This window comes from Lates calcarifer, linkage group LG5, assembly GCF_001640805.2.
Source record: "Lates calcarifer isolate ASB-BC8 linkage group LG5, TLL_Latcal_v3, whole genome shotgun sequence".
NCBI lineage: Eukaryota > Metazoa > Chordata > Actinopteri > Centropomidae > Lates > Lates calcarifer.
Window position 1 is genome coordinate 6,369,105 of NC_066837.1, and position 19,394 is coordinate 6,388,498.

Below are 19,394 nucleotides of genomic sequence, written 5' to 3' on the forward strand. Positions count from 1 at the left end.
ATTGATGACCTGGGTGCCAAGGGGAAGCCAGAGACTGATAGACCATGAACTCATACCTGCCAAAAGATTACCCAAGATGCATCCCAGTTTGCTAACAAACTGCTTACTCTGACTATGCAACAGTATTTATGTGCATCTGTCCTGCTGCCAAAGCCATTTGTACATTTTTTTTGTCAGTGATTACTGATGTGTTTTGTGGCCTTTTTTTGTGTGCACTCCCACTCTAAATTTCTGTGTACAATAGGAATTAGTTTGAATCTTACAGGAACAGAAATATATGTTGAATAATGACACACATGGAGAAGCCAAGATCAAAGCTTATTCAAAATATGAATCAAGCACGCTGAAAACAGGCGTTTTTTAATGCCCTACTTTGAAGTTCAAAATGTTTGACATATTTTAGAGCATTCAAACTGTGAGTTCCTGAAAAGCACACTGAGACTGGCAGGGATTGGTCTTACATTCAGCATAGGGAGCTACCTACCACAGTGCAAGGCTTCTGGCTGTAAAAGGAAAAGTCTGAAGTCCTGCTTAATTCCTACTTTTTAGTATTTTTAACCAGGACCCACAGCTGGCTGAACACTATCACAGCTGTACATGCACACACACATTATTCATGGGCCTTACATGAATCTGTAGGCGGTGTGTTAGTCCATGTAAAGATCACAGAACAAATGCCCCCAGCAGCTGAAGTTTCCCTACAGATGGAAACAAGGGATCTTAAGACAACCAGTCACCCCCCAAACCCAGACAAGCACAGACAAAAGCAGGCGGTTGTGTTTTCCCCGGGTGAGCTGGTGTTCTCATTCTTAGCCGTCTACTCTCAACATTGTCCTCACATTCTCCCTGACTTATTCTTTTCATGGTTCTCTACCTTGACCTCATTCCCCTGCTTTTGATCTGTTAAAAAGAAAAAAAAAAAGAGAGCGAAAAGTCTGCAGACAGAGATGCAGCCAGACCTGAGCTCACCCTTCCCCATCTATTTCTTCATTGCATCACCAACTGCTTACATGAAAGGAACAACCAAACAACAGGCAAGCAAATTTTTTTTCAAGTATGTTAATAGTGTCTTCCATTGACGTTCTTTAAGTGTTTAGGAAGCCTCCCTATTTTAATGTAAGCATTTAATGTTTCACTTTTACAAGAGAAAATGTTTCAAGGATAAGAACTTTCATCTCCTTAGACTAACAGTATCTTGGGGAAACTTTCCCAGCTGGACTGGATTTAAAGTGTTTAATTCAAAAAATCTTCAAAAAGTCTCTTTTGAAACAGGTACTGGAAAAGGGGGTCATCTTATAATAAGACTTGTCTTATATTGGGGATATGGCAGTATTGCAGGTTCTGCTTTTGAGATTTGCTGTAGTGGTCTGCTGGATATAATCGGTTGTTAAAGGATTTTTAATCGTCATAGTCTGACCTGTGCAGGGAAAGCATCACAGGCTCCAGATGCTGTGTACTTCTTGTTATATTACTTACATTGGTGGGCGCTCCAAGCAATGTGAGGCAGCGTAATAACACTGATTTGTATTTAGATACAAAATACTTTGATGTGTTCTTCTAGTGTTTTTTTTTTTTGCCATTACAGGCCTTATTAATCGTTTGTACTATTTTTGTCTGCTTTGTGAATAACTTTTGAAATGTATCAAAGGCACCAAACACACCTACTGTAAAACAAAATCTCTGTCTCATTGTGCAAACATGAAACTGAAAACAGGAGAGATGAATGCCTTCTGGGTCTGGTGCTGATATAAAGAAAGCAAAACTTTAATCTTTTTCAACTCTAGTAAGATCAGTGAGTGTAAAATCATGGAAGTGGGCTCTTAATTGGCATAGCTTTCCATGAGTTAACTTCTGTGCTCACATAATTCAGTGATAATTCTTATCTCACTTTAGAGTCAGACAAGTGTAAATTACCATGAGAACACATGGGCTTAAGAAAAATCCATATCTAAACTAAATTATGAAGTGGACTATAAGGAATAACAAGAAGGAATACATTACTGTGTATTATGATAAAGTGTTATGTGTATTATGATTATGATTAATTATTATTATGATATCTGAGTGATGTTAAGATCAGAGCAACACTGGTGCAGTTATGTCAATACTAAATGCATTTGGTAGTTTAATTAGTCAGCTGTTTGAAGACTACAGCTTGCCGTTCTGAAATATGGGCTACAGTGACAAACAAACTCAATCATTATCCCAGCCTATTATGCCATCTTTGGTAGTGTTGCACTGAATATCAAGTCTCCATATTTTTGGAGGGCTGGAGATTTTCCATTGAATGAATTTACCACTCTCTCTACTGTGCTATGTTGTTTTTACCATTGTACATCTGCAGTATGCCAGAGCAGGATATTTCCTGGGACTGTGAAATTTGCTTTTCAATCAGATAATGTCATGATTCATGTGTGCTACCACAGACAATTCAATAAAAATACATACATCACCCAAACAAACTGTGAAGTCTGTGGCAGTCAATGTTAGTTGAATATGTTTTGTATCCTGAAAATAGTCGTGTAGTTTTGTGATGCAATATCTTTTGCTCCTCAAATGAAAGTGACTTGAGATAAAACCATAGGTAAGATATTTTTGCATTTGACTCAGAGGAGGCTGGACTTTTTCAGCTTGAAAGGTAAATACTTACTGAAAGCTGACAGCTGAAAGACAGTGGTTTCCTCCAGGGGAAACTCCTTTTTTTTCTCCTGCAGTTACTGTAAGTACAGAGAAATCTATAGAGCCACGTATGATAAATGCAGCAGAGCGACAGCCAAGTTAATATTCCTCTTTCTCACTAAACAGTTTAAGGCTCCCGAGGATCTGTGATTCTCTGTCACAGGCGAGGCAAGCAAAAAAAAAAACAACAGCGTGTGTTCATACCTGCTCACACACATTCTTCAGCTTGTCAATGCTTGCCCCCAAACAAGAAGCTCTTCCTACCACTCTATTAGTTTTCACATCTCCTTCCTATAATATGCGCTCTTACTTACTTAATCACAGTTTAGCTATGTCTTTTTGGTGCCTGATCAACTATAAGGCAACCTGGATTTTCTGACAGAAGCCTCCAAGTATTACACAGGGGTGCAAGACTGATAAGGATGTACTTGAGTAACATTACATAGAAACTCTGATTCCCATGTCCATGCCTGTCTATCTCACAGGTAGGGTGTCTGCAGGTGGGAGAAAAGAAGCTACAGCTGTGGCAAATGCAGCTTGCCCTTGGTACACTGGAAGCACACCACCAGCACCTTCCCCCACACACTCAGCTTTGGTCCATAAAGTTTAATAGCTAACCCCACTGCAGACTAGGTGATAAAAATCAAGGCTCCCTTCACTCACAGTCTGTAAACATGACTTGGTAGCAGGTCCAAAGATTCTACAGTCCCATTCAAATCCCCTCTACTGACTCAATAACTATATTTAAATTACAGCACAGCAAACTAGAAGCTGTTTTGATAGACACATTTTAATAAAGCCCTTTTTTGTCTTTGTTAGCAGATGAGGCCGATCCATGTGATCATGCACTTACACAATGCAAGTGTTTATTATTAGCTACTTGCTAAAAGCTGCTATCAGCTGGACCTGTTGGAGGGCTGTGGTTAACAGCTTCCCCTTCTCTGACTCTGCGGTTCAAGTTCAGGCCCACAAATGCAGCCGTGAAAAGAAGTTGCATGCAGAGTGAAGAAAGCATGCCCTTTCACCAGTTTATCACCCACAAGACATGTTGCTGAGCACCACATCCTGTCTGTCATATCATCCCTGTTATCTCTGGTCATGATATTAGCATCAAGTTTTTGGTGTCACGTGTTATGAAAACATTTCTCAGACAAACAACTGCTGAATCGAAGCCTGTAATTTTGGGTACAACATAAGGCTTTTTGCGTAGTAATTTCCTTACAGACCCATGGATAGATAACGGGGAATGTTCAGGTTGTGATTCCTCGCCTTTATGTAACAGCAAGAAGCTGCAAGCTCACCCCCAGGCCTGTAAGGCTACAGGCTATGCTGGGTTGCTCTGGGTTGCTCTCTCTACCTCCCTTTCCTTCTCTTACACACACACACACACACACACACACACACACACACACACACACACACACACACACACAAACACACAGACACACACACGCACGCAGAGTAATAGTACTATAATATGCTAGCTCATGCCTGAAGTGGTTGATAGCTCTCTTCTTCAGAGAGCAGGGCTATAGGGGCTGTGAAAGTAAACAGCTCGGATCAAACCAACTCTCAGCTCCCTTTGAAGAGTTGGAGACAATTACGGAGATCAATGGTGCAGCCCAGAGGTGGTTAACAGCCTAGACAGGCAGACAGACAGGGATTGATGCCCCGTAAGATCTAGAGAGGCTCCTCAGCGTCTTCACTGTACAGTCAAATCCAAAGCTCGCTGCATTCTTGCTGAACATACATGTTGGAACATAATAAGCTCTGCCCTGAGGCTGGGATAAACACACTGTATTTGTGAGATTCACAGACTATTGTGTTGATTTCACTGCAATACATTCTGAGTTGGATCAGATGGGGGTCAAAGCTTTGTGTCGGTGGACAATTCTTCTGGCAATATTTTTCTAATAGACTTGAAGTGTTTGAATACTAGTCTCCATCTTCACTATAGATAAAAACTATATAGCACAAGATTTTATTAGAAGATAACGAGAGGCATATGTGACATCTGAGTGTGAAAGTGTGAAAGTTGCATGTTATTTTTGATATCTTCAACACCATTTGTATAATGATAAAAAAAAAGAAACAACAGACTAGAAAACTGCTCAACCCAGTGTCAAATGTGAGCGTGTGTCCATGTGAGCTTGTGTGTGCATGCGAAAGGTGAGCTGCAAACTGTAGCTTAAAAGCTCTGGCAGCACACTCATGCGTACTGTGTAGGAGTTTCAGAACAAGCTCGTCTGCCCCTTCTCTTTCCCCTGTGGGATAACATAAAGTCCATATAGAAGCCGCAATTTCAGACGGCTCACACCACCTTGACTTAGTAAACAACAAGATGCAGGAAGGAGTGGGAGAAGTGCAACAGCCGCCAGCTATTTTTGTTCCTCAGCACACTACCACAGCCATATTAGTTGCCTAAATGACATATTTGCCAGTTGATGTGGAACAACACCAACAAAAGAGCCTTTTGAACTAAATATACTGCTTATGTGAAAGTAGAATTTGTCCTTGGTGACTGTGAGATAGCAGATGAATAGATTCAGAAACCTTTTTTTTGTTGTTGTGTACACTCATGAATAGCACATAAGATTCTTCAAAAAAAGAGATAAGATCAAAACAAATATATTTGTATTTCCTGGGGAGGGAGAAAAAAATGCCTCTTTGAGATTGTTAATGGCTTCCCACCCTCTTTGGGTGTACAGAGGGGAAACAAGGTTGGCTGATTTGTGATTATCATATAATTTCATCTGCACTAACAGAACGGAACAACAAAGCAGCAACAAGAACCCTTCTGCCCCACACTCATTCACTTTGCAGTCCTCCTGGGTGAGGGGAGGAAGAGAAAAGCAGCGTGTCATTATCTCCATCAACTAACTCAGAAGGCAAACTGCTGTACAAGAGGCGATATCCTTTAATGTTTGCACACACTGACGCTCGGACAGACTAGGGGAAGGGATGAATTACTGTCATAAAATGCTGTAGTACATCTATCTCAATTGACCACCTGCAGGGTTTTAATTGCACCCAGCTAGCATGAACATACAGTACACTGACAACCACACACAATTACAAAACCTGCTTGCCCAGAGGCTTGCACGTGCAGACACACTAAAACTCAGTGCACTGTACAAGACCCTGGCCTGGCTGGCAAACTCATCAGTGGCTCAGTTAGCCATGGAAAATAGCTGCCTTCACACACTCACACTCACACTCACACTCACACTCACACACACACACACACACACACACACAGAGCCAACAAGCATCAGCACTTTCCACCAGTGTCTCTCTCAAAGGAAACCATTACACTGCAGAAACCCACAGGAAGCCAGGCAGAAAGGGGATTTTCTCAAGCACTTTTTCTCTCTTCCCCTATCCCCCTCTGCGTTCTCTCTCAAAAAAAAGAAGAGAGAGAAAAAAAAACTTACACTAAGCTACTTTTCCCAGAGAAAAAAAGATTAGAGTCAGCCAAGCGTCTAATTCACCTGTGACCCAGTAATTCATTTGGCTGATAATCTGCTATTGCAGGTGACACTACCAATCACCAATATGATGGGTAGAGAGGGAAGGGAGGGTTAGGGGAGGTATGGGTTGGGCTGATTGGTGCAAGAGATATTTGATTAAATTCTAAAATGAATAATGCATTATGAAATTGATCCAGACAAATCCCACCTTGAGGAGATTGTAGTAGGATTATACAAGGAAGGGTTTGGGAGAGGTTACGGCAAAGAGGAGGTTTCCTGGAGAGGTGCACTTCAGCATCAAGTGGTCACCTGGCGCTTGATAAGACAAATTGCCAGGCTCCATTTATATGCACGTCAGCTGCATGTAGATATAATACACTGTGAGTTGCATGCTCGGTAGCAGATTATGTGAACTATAGATCAAAGAGTATGTGGGATATGTCCATAACCTTTCCTGTCTGATGGCCTCGAGAAAGCCATGTAAAAGCAGTATCTGCTTCCTCCTCGTTTATTTGTTCTAGTTATTATACTTTTTTAAGTTTAAAGAAATGTCACTTTTACCCTACTGAAAAGAAATTCCTAGTACAAATTTACTTAACCCCTTCTTTAAAAGAATATTTTGATACACTTATTGACTTGCTTGTCAAGAGTTGTATGAGAAGATGGATACAACTCTCATGTCTGCACAGTAAATATATTAATATTAAGCCAGCAGACAGTTAGCTTTACATAAAGACCCCACCCATCCCTCACTGGTCAAACAGACAAGATACACAGATCAATCGCAATAATGACTGACTGGTGAAGTGAATGAAATGTATCGTCTCATTACAATGCAATGTTCTGCTGGGAAAACTTGGGTCCTGACATTCATCTGCATGCTACTTTGACACATACCACCCACCTAAACACTGCTGCAGACCAGGCACACCTCCCAAAGGCAACTGCACTCCCCGATGGCAGCAGCCTCCCCCAGCAGGACAATGTGCCCACCACACCACAAAAACTGCTCAAATGGCTCGAGGAAGACGACAAAGAGCCCAAGGTGTTGACTTTGACTCCAAATTCATCAGATCCCAATCTGATCAAGCATCTGTGCTGGATATGTGCTGGAACAAGCCAGATCCATTGGGGCCTTAAACTCAAATGACCCAAAGGATCTGCTGCCAATGTCTAAGCATCAGACACCACAGATCCCATGTCCATGCCCCCATGGGTCAGAGCTACTTTGGTGGTGATGTTGTGGTTGACAACAACGTTGACAGATTTTGTTAGCCAGGCTTCAGGCTTCTGGTGAGTGGCATCACGCTTCTTGACTAACTTTCCCAAAATGCGGAGGCATACTTTATGTCCTTTGTCACTCTTTGGCATGCTTTTATATTTACTCTACTGTGCACATGGATGTTAACACAGCTTATAAGTTTAATTTAATACAGATTCATATGCATATAGGTACACTAAAATTGGTTGGTGTCTTCTCTTTGGTTTCTATACACTGTTCTTGTAGCATATTTATATATATTTGTGTGTATATACACATCACAAAGAATATGTGCGTTTGTACATGCATGTTTGGCACCTATTATCTAGCAACATTTTTCAAAACTTTCTGTAAATTTTATTCAGTGCTACAAAATGCACCACTCTAATACTAATGAAAATACACTTAATTCATTGGCACCAAACTCACTGTCTCCACTGGCTTCCTCGTAATACTTGTATGTGTATAAATAGACGGTCACTTGTGTTAACTTGTGGCTTTACCCTGGGAAGAAAGGGCGTCTCCTCATGGCAACAGCGCCAGACATCTGCTCAGCAGTTTTTATAAGTAATTAGCTTCTCTGCTTAGACTTGGATGGTTGCTTTTAATGAGCGTGCACTATTCCAACAACTATTTTCACGAATGACTGCATACACCCCCACAACAAAACCTAGAGTGCACTTAATTTCCAACAATTGTAAATATTCATTGGCACCATGAGTCACTTTATTGAAGTGCATGTCAACACAGTGGGGGGAACAATGTGGGAAAACAAAGTAATTATCTGGTGCCTTCCTTTAACACAGTAAACAGGAGTTTGAAGTATTGTCAGCCAATGAAAATGATATCATTACAATGAGAAAGCACCTCAGAGGCTCATGCTTTGCAAAGAGCCTGAAATGTTTTCTAACACATCACATCACCGGTGTGACATGTTGCACCGCTAACAGCCTGTCCATCGGGCTTTTCAGATGTCATGTGAGACACAGTTAGTGTTAACCTGACATGGCAGAGTGAGTGCTCAGTTGTCAATAAAAATGCTTTAGAGTGTTTAAACTTTCTATTCTCTAGGGTCAGGGACCATTTATTCCCCCTCAATTGACATCCGTCTGGCTGCACCACTTTTACAAGTGTGCTAAAGTTAACAGGATTTTCTTTTTAATAAGAAAAAACAGACAGAGCAGTGCTTTAAAAGCTTTGAGGACAATCTCACACTACGGTGCATGTTGAAGAAGCACTTTAATTCATTACTATGTCAAATGTGTTGTCTTATGAAAGGTGAATCCCATTCAGGTTTTGGAGGTTTGCCATGAAGTATATAATCTGCATCCATAACATTAAAAGCTGCCACAGATGCTTTAATGGTGAGCTTGATTTACAGGCTCTGTCTACTAACAAAAAAGACTTTACCCCACTAATACCAGTCATACACTTTCCATCCATGTTACCTCTACTAATCAGTACAAGGCAAGGCAAAACAGGATGCCCTCTCTTTTCTTGCCTGATGGTTTATCTTCTCACTTTTGCTTGTAATGGCGAATGAAATGCTCAGGCCACTGGCGACAGTAATGGGAGCAGTGTTAAAAACAAAATCAGAGGCTCAATAATCAAGTAAATGATTAGCAAGGCTACCAGAGTGAATGGAGGGCCAAAATTTGAACTTAGTTCAAATAAGTTGAAATGAAGGAGAATTCATTAAAGAGGATTTCCAAAGCCACTCTGTGATGCCTGATGAGTATTGGGTGGATAAAAGAGAGGCACTTCCCGGGTTTGGAGAGGAAAGTGGAAGTTCACAGAAGTGTAATTGTACAATCCATCAAACGCACTCTTTGTTGCCTGCCTTGGTGAAATGTGAAATTAAATGCACATAAATGAGCATAATTTATGGCCAGTTGGAATGGGCAGAATGTGAGAGCGACAAAAGTGGAACTTCTGTGTACAGTATATCATATTATAATCACTGAAACTACAGCACTTTTCCCTGGCGAAAGTGAGGGTGTTACTACACATCATAGCTGTATGCTGAAAGCCAAGAGTTTCTCACACACACCCACAAGTGATGCCTGTAGCCACCTCTGAAAGTCCCAAAGTTGTCCCTGTCTGTGTAGCTCACTTGGCACTGCAATGATTGACAAATGTCTAACACCATCCACAGAGCTCACTCATCTGTGCGGTGGCTGGCAGGTGTCACACTTCAGCTAACTTTTCTCGATTCATTTTTCAAGTTTCTGATTCATGTAAAAATCAGAAAGCACAGGTACAATTTATTTTTATGTTCCCTATTATGTTCAGAATAAACCTTTGGAGAAATTAAAAGAGAAGGGTGTCTCCCTTCTCTCATTTTCAATACTTTGGTGCCCTCAGGCAAGACTCTTGACCTCCTGCCACACCAAAGTGACATTTTCAGTGACCAGCAGAGGTGGAGCAGGTCATTCATTAATTGCAGGGTTGGCAGTTCAATCGCCTTGATTGGGACAGTTAACACCAAGTCACTGTGTTGGGTGGATGAGGGGCAAATTGAAAAGAGATTTGTCCATTAATGCTACAGTATGTAACTTTATTCTAACATTGTTTTTGTTGTTGAAATATTAACCAAAATAGATCTATCTCATATATAAAGGTGCTGTCATAGACTGTCAGTGCTGTCTGTGACCCAGACTCATTGATCAGCCTGGCAGTTTCTGAGAAATAGAAAGTCTCGCCCTTCTGATTGGTCAAAGAAGGCCAAAGACAGGGGTGGAACAACTGTCAATCAATATGTGAATGTACCTCTGGTCTACTGCTTCTCTTGCACTGAGGCTTCAAGCTGCTATAAGCTGCTGAGACATGTTGGCTAGAAAGCTCCCAAATCCAGCAATAGCGGAGTCAGCACACTACATTGATGTCCAGGACTTACACATTGTAGCTTTAAGGTAGAAAAGCACCACATAAGTACAGTCCATTACTAAAAAACAAAACTGCTTTAATTGTCTACCCTGAACGAATAACTCATAATACAAACAATGCATGTTTTATAACACTCTTTATGAAACTATATTATGATAAAGTAAGGTGTCAAACACTAATGGAATAATACAAATAACATTGTTCTGAGATGATGAAAACAGTGAGATAATCGTAGATCCTGTACTTTACAGAAAAACAAGAACAGATCTAATTTAATAAGGAAGGGCATGCGGTAATGTTTTTATTATCTTTGTGACATTTTAATGTACTGTGTTGACACAACACTAATTGGACAAGAAAGTATGCATCCATTGGCATGGCATGCATCCATTAAAGCAGTAGACCTTACACTAAAATAGGGCAAAATGTTTTTACACTGCTCATAGCCAAAGTAAAACTACTATTAAACTATCTTCAATTTTCTGCTTGGCAAGACTGCCAGCAAGTGAGTGAGCAAGAAAGAGAGAGAGGTCACTAGTTTGAGTAATTTTAGTATTGCCGACTTGAACAGCAGTACTTTTCGGCACTTGTGACATTGGCTGACATTGCCACAATGATGGTGAGGGAAGCAAAGTGGCCATCAGACAAGAGACAGTCCTTATCTGAGGACTGTTACTCTCGTAGGTTATCACTGCTCAGCTGTCCACCCAATCACTACCAAGACCCTTCTTGGATATCTCTGAGATTGGTTCTTGTAAAAGTGTGTTTGTGTGTTACTGTGTGTGTGTGCCCCCCACTCTTGCTCTGTCTCCCTGTTTGCTTCCATTTCTCTCCCCCCTCTCTCTCTTTCTGGCAGGAAACTCGTGCACTTATAGAAAATTCCCACCACATTGACACTCATCCAACTAAAAGCAACTGGCTACGCCAAAAATATGTCAAGTCACCGCTTTTTACACATCATGATTATTGACAGGGCAGGATTAACTGAGGCCAGGATTCTCCATACTTCAGCAGTTCATAATTGGAGCGACAATTCACCATGGAACAGTGGCTGCTCAAACTGCCTCCTGAGATGTGGCTAATATCTGCCAGTCAAACAGTCCTCAAATCAGGTAGACAGCAGAATAAGAGAATCTGCAACAATCACAACAACGCAACAATATGTATAGTACCGAGTGACTGAAAGCTGGCACAGTTGTGTACCCAGTGATGTCAAATTGATTTATATCTGAACAAGAGTTACTTTTTATTTTAGCCTATAACTCATGTGGAAGTTGAACATTGGGAGTTTTTAAATCAAATCTAAACTTTGTCTCCCCCAAGTTTTACAATCAAAAATACACAATGAATAATGTGTATGATCATTTATAATAATGATAATTCATTACAAAAGTGAGTTGTTCAAATAGACTTGTGAATACAGGTCAAATGAAAAAGATATCAAAGTGATGGATGATAATAAATCATCTATTTTTACAGCCTACATTAAACTACATATTTCTCAAGCAAATTCATCCATAGACAGTGGGTGTCTGGAACATCACAGTTTTCTCAGTGAATATTTTATACTTAAGAAATAACCTCAGCTAGTAAAAGTTTTCAGTTCAGTTAATTATGGTGTGCCCAATTTTAGCAACAAAATATTCACTTTCATTTGATCAAATTCCAAAGTGTGAGATGAATGTTCGCTGTTATATAAATATGTACATTTTTTCTAGTTTTGTATGTGACATTTGAAATTCAAGTTAACAAAACAGGCCTCATTCTTTTATATTCAGTGTGCAATCATTGCACTTACCAGAGTCAAACTAGAATGTGCATTTTCATTCCAATTGATTTTACCTGTAAAAGTGAGAAAACATATTTTTGCTGATAGATACTTAACTTAAGCTTAAGTCTGTAGGCTAAAAGACAACTAACTTTGCCTAACTTTGCAGGGTGTGACTGTATAGTGGATGTATTTTTCCTAACAACACATTAGGAGAAAGTGTTGGTAATTCAGATTAATAGAGAGCTGTATTAACTTCCCCTTCAGAATCTTTCTGGGCACCATATGGGGTCTGTGTATTTGTTCACTGATAATAAAATGCTTCCAGGGTACAAACAGCTGGAGTGAGGCCATCCTTTTCTTGGATTATGTCCCCAAGTCACTACTGTAACTACATAGGGAAACAGAAAGCAAATAGATTTGAGTACACCAATTATTTCTTTCACATTTACATTGGCTTCAGAAAGTTTTCAGTCCCCTACGCTTTTTCACACTTTACTGATCAGAATTGGGGGATGGATGAATGCAGCCAAATACAAAAAGATCCTTGCCTGCTCCAAGACTGGGGTGACAGTTCACCTTTCAGCACAACAGTGACCCGAAACATATAGCCAAGATAAGGCGTCAGGACAAGTCCCTGACTGTCCTTGAATATCCTAATCAAAGCTCAAACTTAAACCCCATAGAACACCTGTGAGACCTGAAGATGGCAGTTCACAGACACTTCCCATCCAATCTGACAGAGCTTTAGAGGATCCATCAGAAAGAATGGGATAAACTGCCCAAATCCAGGTGTGCAAAGCTTGTAGAGACTTACCTAAGAGGACCTGAAACTGTGATTGATGCAAAAGGGGCTTCTTCAAAGTACCGAATTAAGGGTTTAAAACTTTAGTAAATGACAGATTTCAGTTTTGACTTTTCAGATATGTAACCTTTAAAACATCATGATGTAAAACAATGGATCTGAGAAAAATAACAGTGTCATATTCCTACCCTGAGATCTCAATATAGTCATCCCTAATGTGTACAGAAAGAGTGGGAATGGTCTAATTTGATTTCAACAAAACGGCATATACTGTACTTTTAGCTTTGTGAAAAGTGTTCTTGTCACCTGGGAAATGCTTGAAAATCATATTTGAACTGGTATGAAAAGTCAAGCAGACGACCCACAGAAAAAATTCAACAATGCCTTATCCTTCCCATGCTTTGGGACTATTCTCACACAACCTCTATCCAATTTTCTCAGCGTGTGTGTGTGTGTGTGTGTGTGTGTGTGTGTGAGTGGAGTGTGTGTGTGTGTGGTGTGTGTGAGTGTGAGTGTGGTGTGTGTGTGTGTCAAACGGGCAAGCAGTTTGAGATGGAACTTTGATCAGTTCTTTCTCCATTTCCCTCTGAACCAAAGATATCTTGCTCTGTCCCTTTAGTGCAGATGGCGTGTGTGTGTGTTTGTGGGTGTTCATCAGGTTGCTTGTGGCGGCCAGGAAGAAATGGCCATTATAGTAACACAGTAAAAACCCCTCTGCTTGTGTTTTATTTGATTGAATACATTTTATGGCAGCTTTATGGAAATGACCGGACATGCTCCATTTTCCTGTTTTACTCAAATGGGGTCTTTTGTTTGTCACACTCAGGTGAACATCACAGAAACCAATCAAAATCCCTCACCACTGCCAGTAATAGGAATGCAAACTGAAAACTGCATTATACGTTCTTTCCAGATTGCAGAGAGAAAAGGCAGGATAAATGAGGCTGTGATTAGAGAGAAGAGCTCTTACAGAGGCAGCTGTCCTATCCCTTTATACCACAAGAACACTCAGTAATAGGTTCATACTGACAACAAACCACAGGTCTGTCATTAGCTGTGAGTCTTCAAGCCTCTTCACAGAGGTAAGTGAGCACAAATGTGATGCACACAGCACACAAATAATCTCACTTGCCTTTTTCATATGCTTTTAACTTGAGGTTCTCCAATTATTTCACCTCTCTCAGATGAGCCTTGGTCTGGTTTTTGATTAACTTTGAAGATAATGATTGGCCACTGAGATTTAATGCAAAACTCTTAAATGGCTCATCTGACCACATCTTTCAATCTCAAAATGAACATGCTCTTCTCTTACCTGTATTCCAAATGCAAATTATTTCTTTGGTTTGTACCATGACAGCCAGACATGGTTTTCCCTCATCTCTCATTTAACAATGTTCAAGACAAGATGCAGCAAATTAGTTACACTTTGAGCCATCTTTGTTTAAGCCATTATATTCCAAGATTTGGCTAAGCCTATGATAAAAAATTCTTGAAGTGATGTGATCTCTTTGAAGTGTAGCTCTTCTTAGCCACAGTGAATATTTCTTGATTCAGTGATCAGAATGTGAGCTGAAAGGGAATTTATTGCCCCTGGGAGCCATTCAAAGTGCAGTTGCAGGTACGACATCAGTGACAAAGTAAGGCTAGCCTGTCATCCTTTGACAACCAGAGCTTGAGGGGGGATCACTTACACCTGAGAGATATCCAACCCAGTCGTACTCCTTCTCACACCTCCACTCCCTCACTTATCGTTCTCTCAGCCCTGTGCATGTTCTCAAATATTCATGACCATGCAGCCAGTGTCATCTTAGAATATCTAAATGGGAAGCCCAAGGCAGAGGGAAATCATCCTACTATGAAATTCTCTGGTCCTCTGCGAATGTTAAAGCAGTCGTCTATAACCCTTGCTCCATCAGTTTCCTCCCCCTCAGTGTTTCAATTTCATCCCTCCTTATTTCCGCTCCAAAACTTTCATGGTGAATAGACAGCATGACATATCAGACAAAATGGCAAATTTGCAAAGTTTATGTATATATATATATATATGCATGTGTGTGTGTATTTATGTTTAGTAGTTACTATGTGTGCTACCTGCTTTCTATTGTAGAGAATCAGCACGTGGCACAACATCTGCTGCCAAAGCTGAAAGTGATATGTAAAACTTTTGACAGCTGATTTGTAAAACACACAGACACACAAACACAGCAAATTGCTCCAGCATGCTCTCTCTCTTTCTCTCTCTCTCCCTCAAAAAAAAAAAAAGTTACATTAAATGACTGAGCCTTGGCTGAGTGATTCCCGATCTGCCACTTAAGCGGCTGGGGGCTGACGCATTGTGCCAGCTCATGTTCAGGGTCATGCCTGTGTCAGTTAAAGACTCTCTAATGAGACCCAGACAAGCACACTGTGCCCAGCCGAGCGGAGCCGAAAATCTAAAAGCCAACCGTAGCACGAGAGCAATGGTGCCTGATAAAAAAAAAAATAAAAAAAAGAGAGAGGAAAGAAAGATCTTCAAGTATTGCAAGGCCACTACATGAGGTCCACTGAGAGAAAGGAAAACAGGATTCTGTGCAGTTTTTGGACATGGCCCCCCCAAAAAACCTTGATCCAACTCATTTTTTTTTTAAATCACAGAAAGTTGTGATGCAGCTCATCATTCAAAACCTTTTTCCATTTAAAACCAGTGTGAGGTGTGAAGATGAGTGAAGAGTCTGAAAGGCTCAACAGGACTTGTACAGTTAAATCTGTTGGTTAAGCCACAATCTCTAAACGCCAAGCTTGAGTGAAATATTGAGTTATGTATCAGTGTTATTCTTGACAGACTGACGGGAGCTACTGAGAAATCTCACTCACTGAGACAGTGTGAGGGACAGAGAGACATTCAAAACCCCAAATTCCAAAGGAGTTAATCAAATAAACATCTTATCCAGTTCCTGTGCATCAGATTACCCTCAGAAATCACCTACCTAGGAAAACTACCTGTTTTCCTTGAATTTAAGTGGTAAAGATTTTACTAGGCATCAGTAAAATATCTTTATATCCAGGCATCTAGTTTTGTAAAAGTTTTGTAAAACCTCTGATGGGAGTACACAACAGAACACAAGAAATTATTCTAGGAAAGAGGTGGGGAATGAAACAGTGTTAAGCTCACATGGGTGTTCAATATGAATATTCAGTACAAACCTTGGAATAAATCACAGTGCTCCCATTTCAAGCAAATTTCATCTGGGATCATGTTTCAAGGTTGAATTCTAAGAGGCAAATTATTATACAGCTGGACACACAGTTTAATGTCATTATAGTACACATATATAGAATACAGAAAATTCTGTGCTACATGGTAAAATTAAAAGTTAATGTAAATGCTGCAGTTTTTATGTTTCAACATTGTATTTTTGCTGTGTAAAAGTTAGTGTATGTGCTTTTAAAGTGCACATCTTTGAGTTTCTCAAACTGCAACAATGCAGGTGTCACCAACTTTGAGAATCAGTGAAAGATCTCAACATTAAGAACTCTAATTTGTTTAAACTGGGTACAGGCGCAGCAGCAAACTCGGGGAACATTCTCAGAACCAATTCAGCAAATTTAGTGAACAAAGGTATCCTGGCACAGCATGAGACAATCTGTGAAGAAGCCGTGGAATGAATAAATTACTAGTTGGACAAATTATCAGCAAGTGGAGTCAAATGAGCCTTTATTACCAGAAAACAGGAGTGCCGGCTCACTTCGCAGAGGACACTGTCTCCAGGAGGCGCAATTTCATGGCACAAATATATACTGTCCCAGTTCTTAAAATATGGCACACTAAATATGCAGGCAAGTCCAGATGAAGTCCCCATTTCAGTTGAATTTATGTCTCAAGGGACAGAAATTCCTGAGCACGCATAAAATTGTATGCAAAGCTATGTTAGAGAACATAACCTGTTCAGGTAAGCTAGAATGTAACCTATAGGACAATAAAATGTGCTTATATTTATTATGGTCTATTGTTTATATGTTTTTTTTAACCTAAGTAATTAAAAGCTTGTATTGAATAAGTCATAATGTATAACCAGTACTGCATATTCTGTGGCTGTTAATGTTACTGCATAAACTGACAGCTCCCCATAAAAACCCCATGGAAACGATTGAAAATATCATTTCAATTATCCAGAGGAACTGGTTTTTGGAGCTGCTAGTGAGCAGAGTCCCAGGCCATTTACACAGTACGCTCTCAAAAGCAAACTGAATGACAGGCACACAGAGAAGGCCAGTAAAGAGACAAGCAGAGCCAGTGAAAACTTTATGGATTTTTTAACGGCCTGCCAGCCCACCCCATGCAGTGGCGTACTGAGATTTGTCCCAGTATACCGATGACCAGTGCACTGCCATCACCTCCAGTATTTGAACCAGCTTATAACCAGCTTCTCATGTAACTGGGCACCAAGAGTTGAATGGGGTGCTTGATTAAGATGATGCATACACCCACACTGAAGAGCCTCCTATACTGTCTGTTTAAAATATCTAAATCAGAGCGCTGGGCCCATTCATGATTCTATGCCTGGCTCTCTTTCTCATTCTCACTGATGTGCTGACTAGTTTTCCCAGGGGAGCATTGCCAAAGGATGGGCCGCCATGCTCAGATGCTCATCGAAGGCTACACACCCTTTTCCTTCAAAACTCAAAGCAAAGGTCTTGGTCTGAGACTCAAATGAATGATAACTACGATAGCGCAATAATTCGCTGCATGCTATAATTCAACACACAACTCCTTCCACCTTTGAATCTGTAGGATAAATTTAAACATAATGAGATTCTGCAGCAGATTTCTCACAGCTTTTCATGTTCATCCCCTGTAAAGTTTAAAGCTGAGTGCTGCACACCCAACTCTTGAAAGATGACTACTTCACTGGCTTTGAACACATTCTTATCATTATCACTTCTTCTCACATGCTGGATTTTGAACATGTAAACATACAACAAACACACACACATACACACACACAAAATAAAACAACTATTTACTCACTGATTCCTGGCTCTTGTCCTTTGCATCATACACAGTTAGCTTGACTAGTGTCTCTGGGCTAGCAGGATACTCTGAAGGGAAGGTCACCCCCGTCAGAAATAGTGGGTCTTTGTTCGCCTGTCAGAAAGAGGGAAAACACAGAAAAAGGGTGAGATACTGCATGTGTGTTTGTGTGTGTACATGTGGAATAGTGTGTATTCTCATACACACTGATGCTGCAACGCACATATTCATGAAAAAGCAGGAAGCGAAAGGGAGAAAAGGAAGGGAGGGGACTTGGGTGGGTAAATGAGCCAACAGCTGGGCTCAGTCTGTCCTACTCCTCCTCCCGGCGTTTCTCCCCACTTCCCTCACCTCTCCTGCTCTCCTGGGCACAAAAAAGGAAAAGATAGAGCTCTCCCTGGTGGGTCTACCTGGAGCTCTGGCATAACTACAGTCTCCCAACTGAGACCGCAGGCCAGGAGCAACAAATGTTGACAGGTAAACTGGCACAGTGGCACAGTGGCAATGGGATTAAACCAGCTACAGCAGCCAGTGTTGGGTTTTCAAACATACCAAAGGGCGGCATAACATTAACTTATATTCACTCACAAACTCCCTGAGACCACAATACTGAGCCATCACCTTTAACTTCCATGCCTTCTGAACTGCATGATTAGTTTTGCTGTGGAGATCTGCAGAGAGCTCTGTTTTGTAGAACTGTAAAATGTTCACTTTAACAAGGGTGTATTTACTTTTAGATTTAAAACCCTCCCTAAACCCACTGCAGTGCCTGCAAAGTGAGGACCTTTATGTCACTTGTGCAATTTTGGAAGAATTTTCTTCAAAAGGGAAGTTATCTTGAAATATGGCAATTTTGTCTGCCAGTATCTGGATAATGTCACTTTTTTTAAAGAGCATTTGGGGAAAAATTTTCTTGAAACACACAGGATTCTTGTTGTGAGAAACTTGTTTTAAGATTGAGGTTATTTTTGCAAACCAATCAAGTAGTGTACGCTCCTTTCTCTTCACATCTTCCACATCCCAAAATAAACTCCTAAAAATTATGGATTTTTAAAAATGATGTATAGATAAATAAATGTAATAAATTGTGACACAAATTAATTTGAATTGTACAATGAGCTGAGGGGCTTTACTGGGAAGACTCAAGGAATTTTGGCCACTTGTTGTTGTCTATTTGAACCAATTCAAAGCACTTTGTGTTTACACTGGGGGCTTCCTCTTCCTCTGCTCCACTCTGATGGGCGTCGCTAGAACACAACCCCTTGGGATTGTGTGGGGACTGGCTGGGGACTGGTAATGAGTCTGACACAGACAGACTGGCAGACATGGTATGAATGTATGGTCACACCCTTAAGTTAAGAAAAAACATTAAAAAAAAAACTAAGACTGATGAGTATGATTGAAATTAACATCATGATATTTTTTCAATATTGATATGGCAAACATAGGCCATATATAATTTCAAGTGAAACATTCAAACTGATGTGTCAAAGTAAACTCTTAAAACATGCAAA

At 40.4% G+C, this 19,394-nt stretch overlaps 1 protein-coding gene across 5 annotated transcripts in view; it reads right to left on the reverse strand.

Annotated features, from left to right (window-relative positions):
• Positions 1-19,394, reverse strand: part of inpp4b (inositol polyphosphate-4-phosphatase type II B) — a 122,886-nt gene that overhangs the window by 83,149 nt on the left and 20,343 nt on the right. For 4 of the 5 annotated variants that reach the window (XM_018690896.2, XM_018690895.2, XM_018690897.2 and 1 more), the window contains one exon: positions 17,878-17,994. In XM_018690896.2, coding sequence (XP_018546412.1) covers positions 17,878-17,994 — 117 coding nt within the window. Of the gene's footprint in view, positions 1-2,650; positions 2,695-17,877; positions 17,995-19,394 lie in introns of those variants that run through there. The other variant, XM_051070521.1, reaches the window with a different exon arrangement.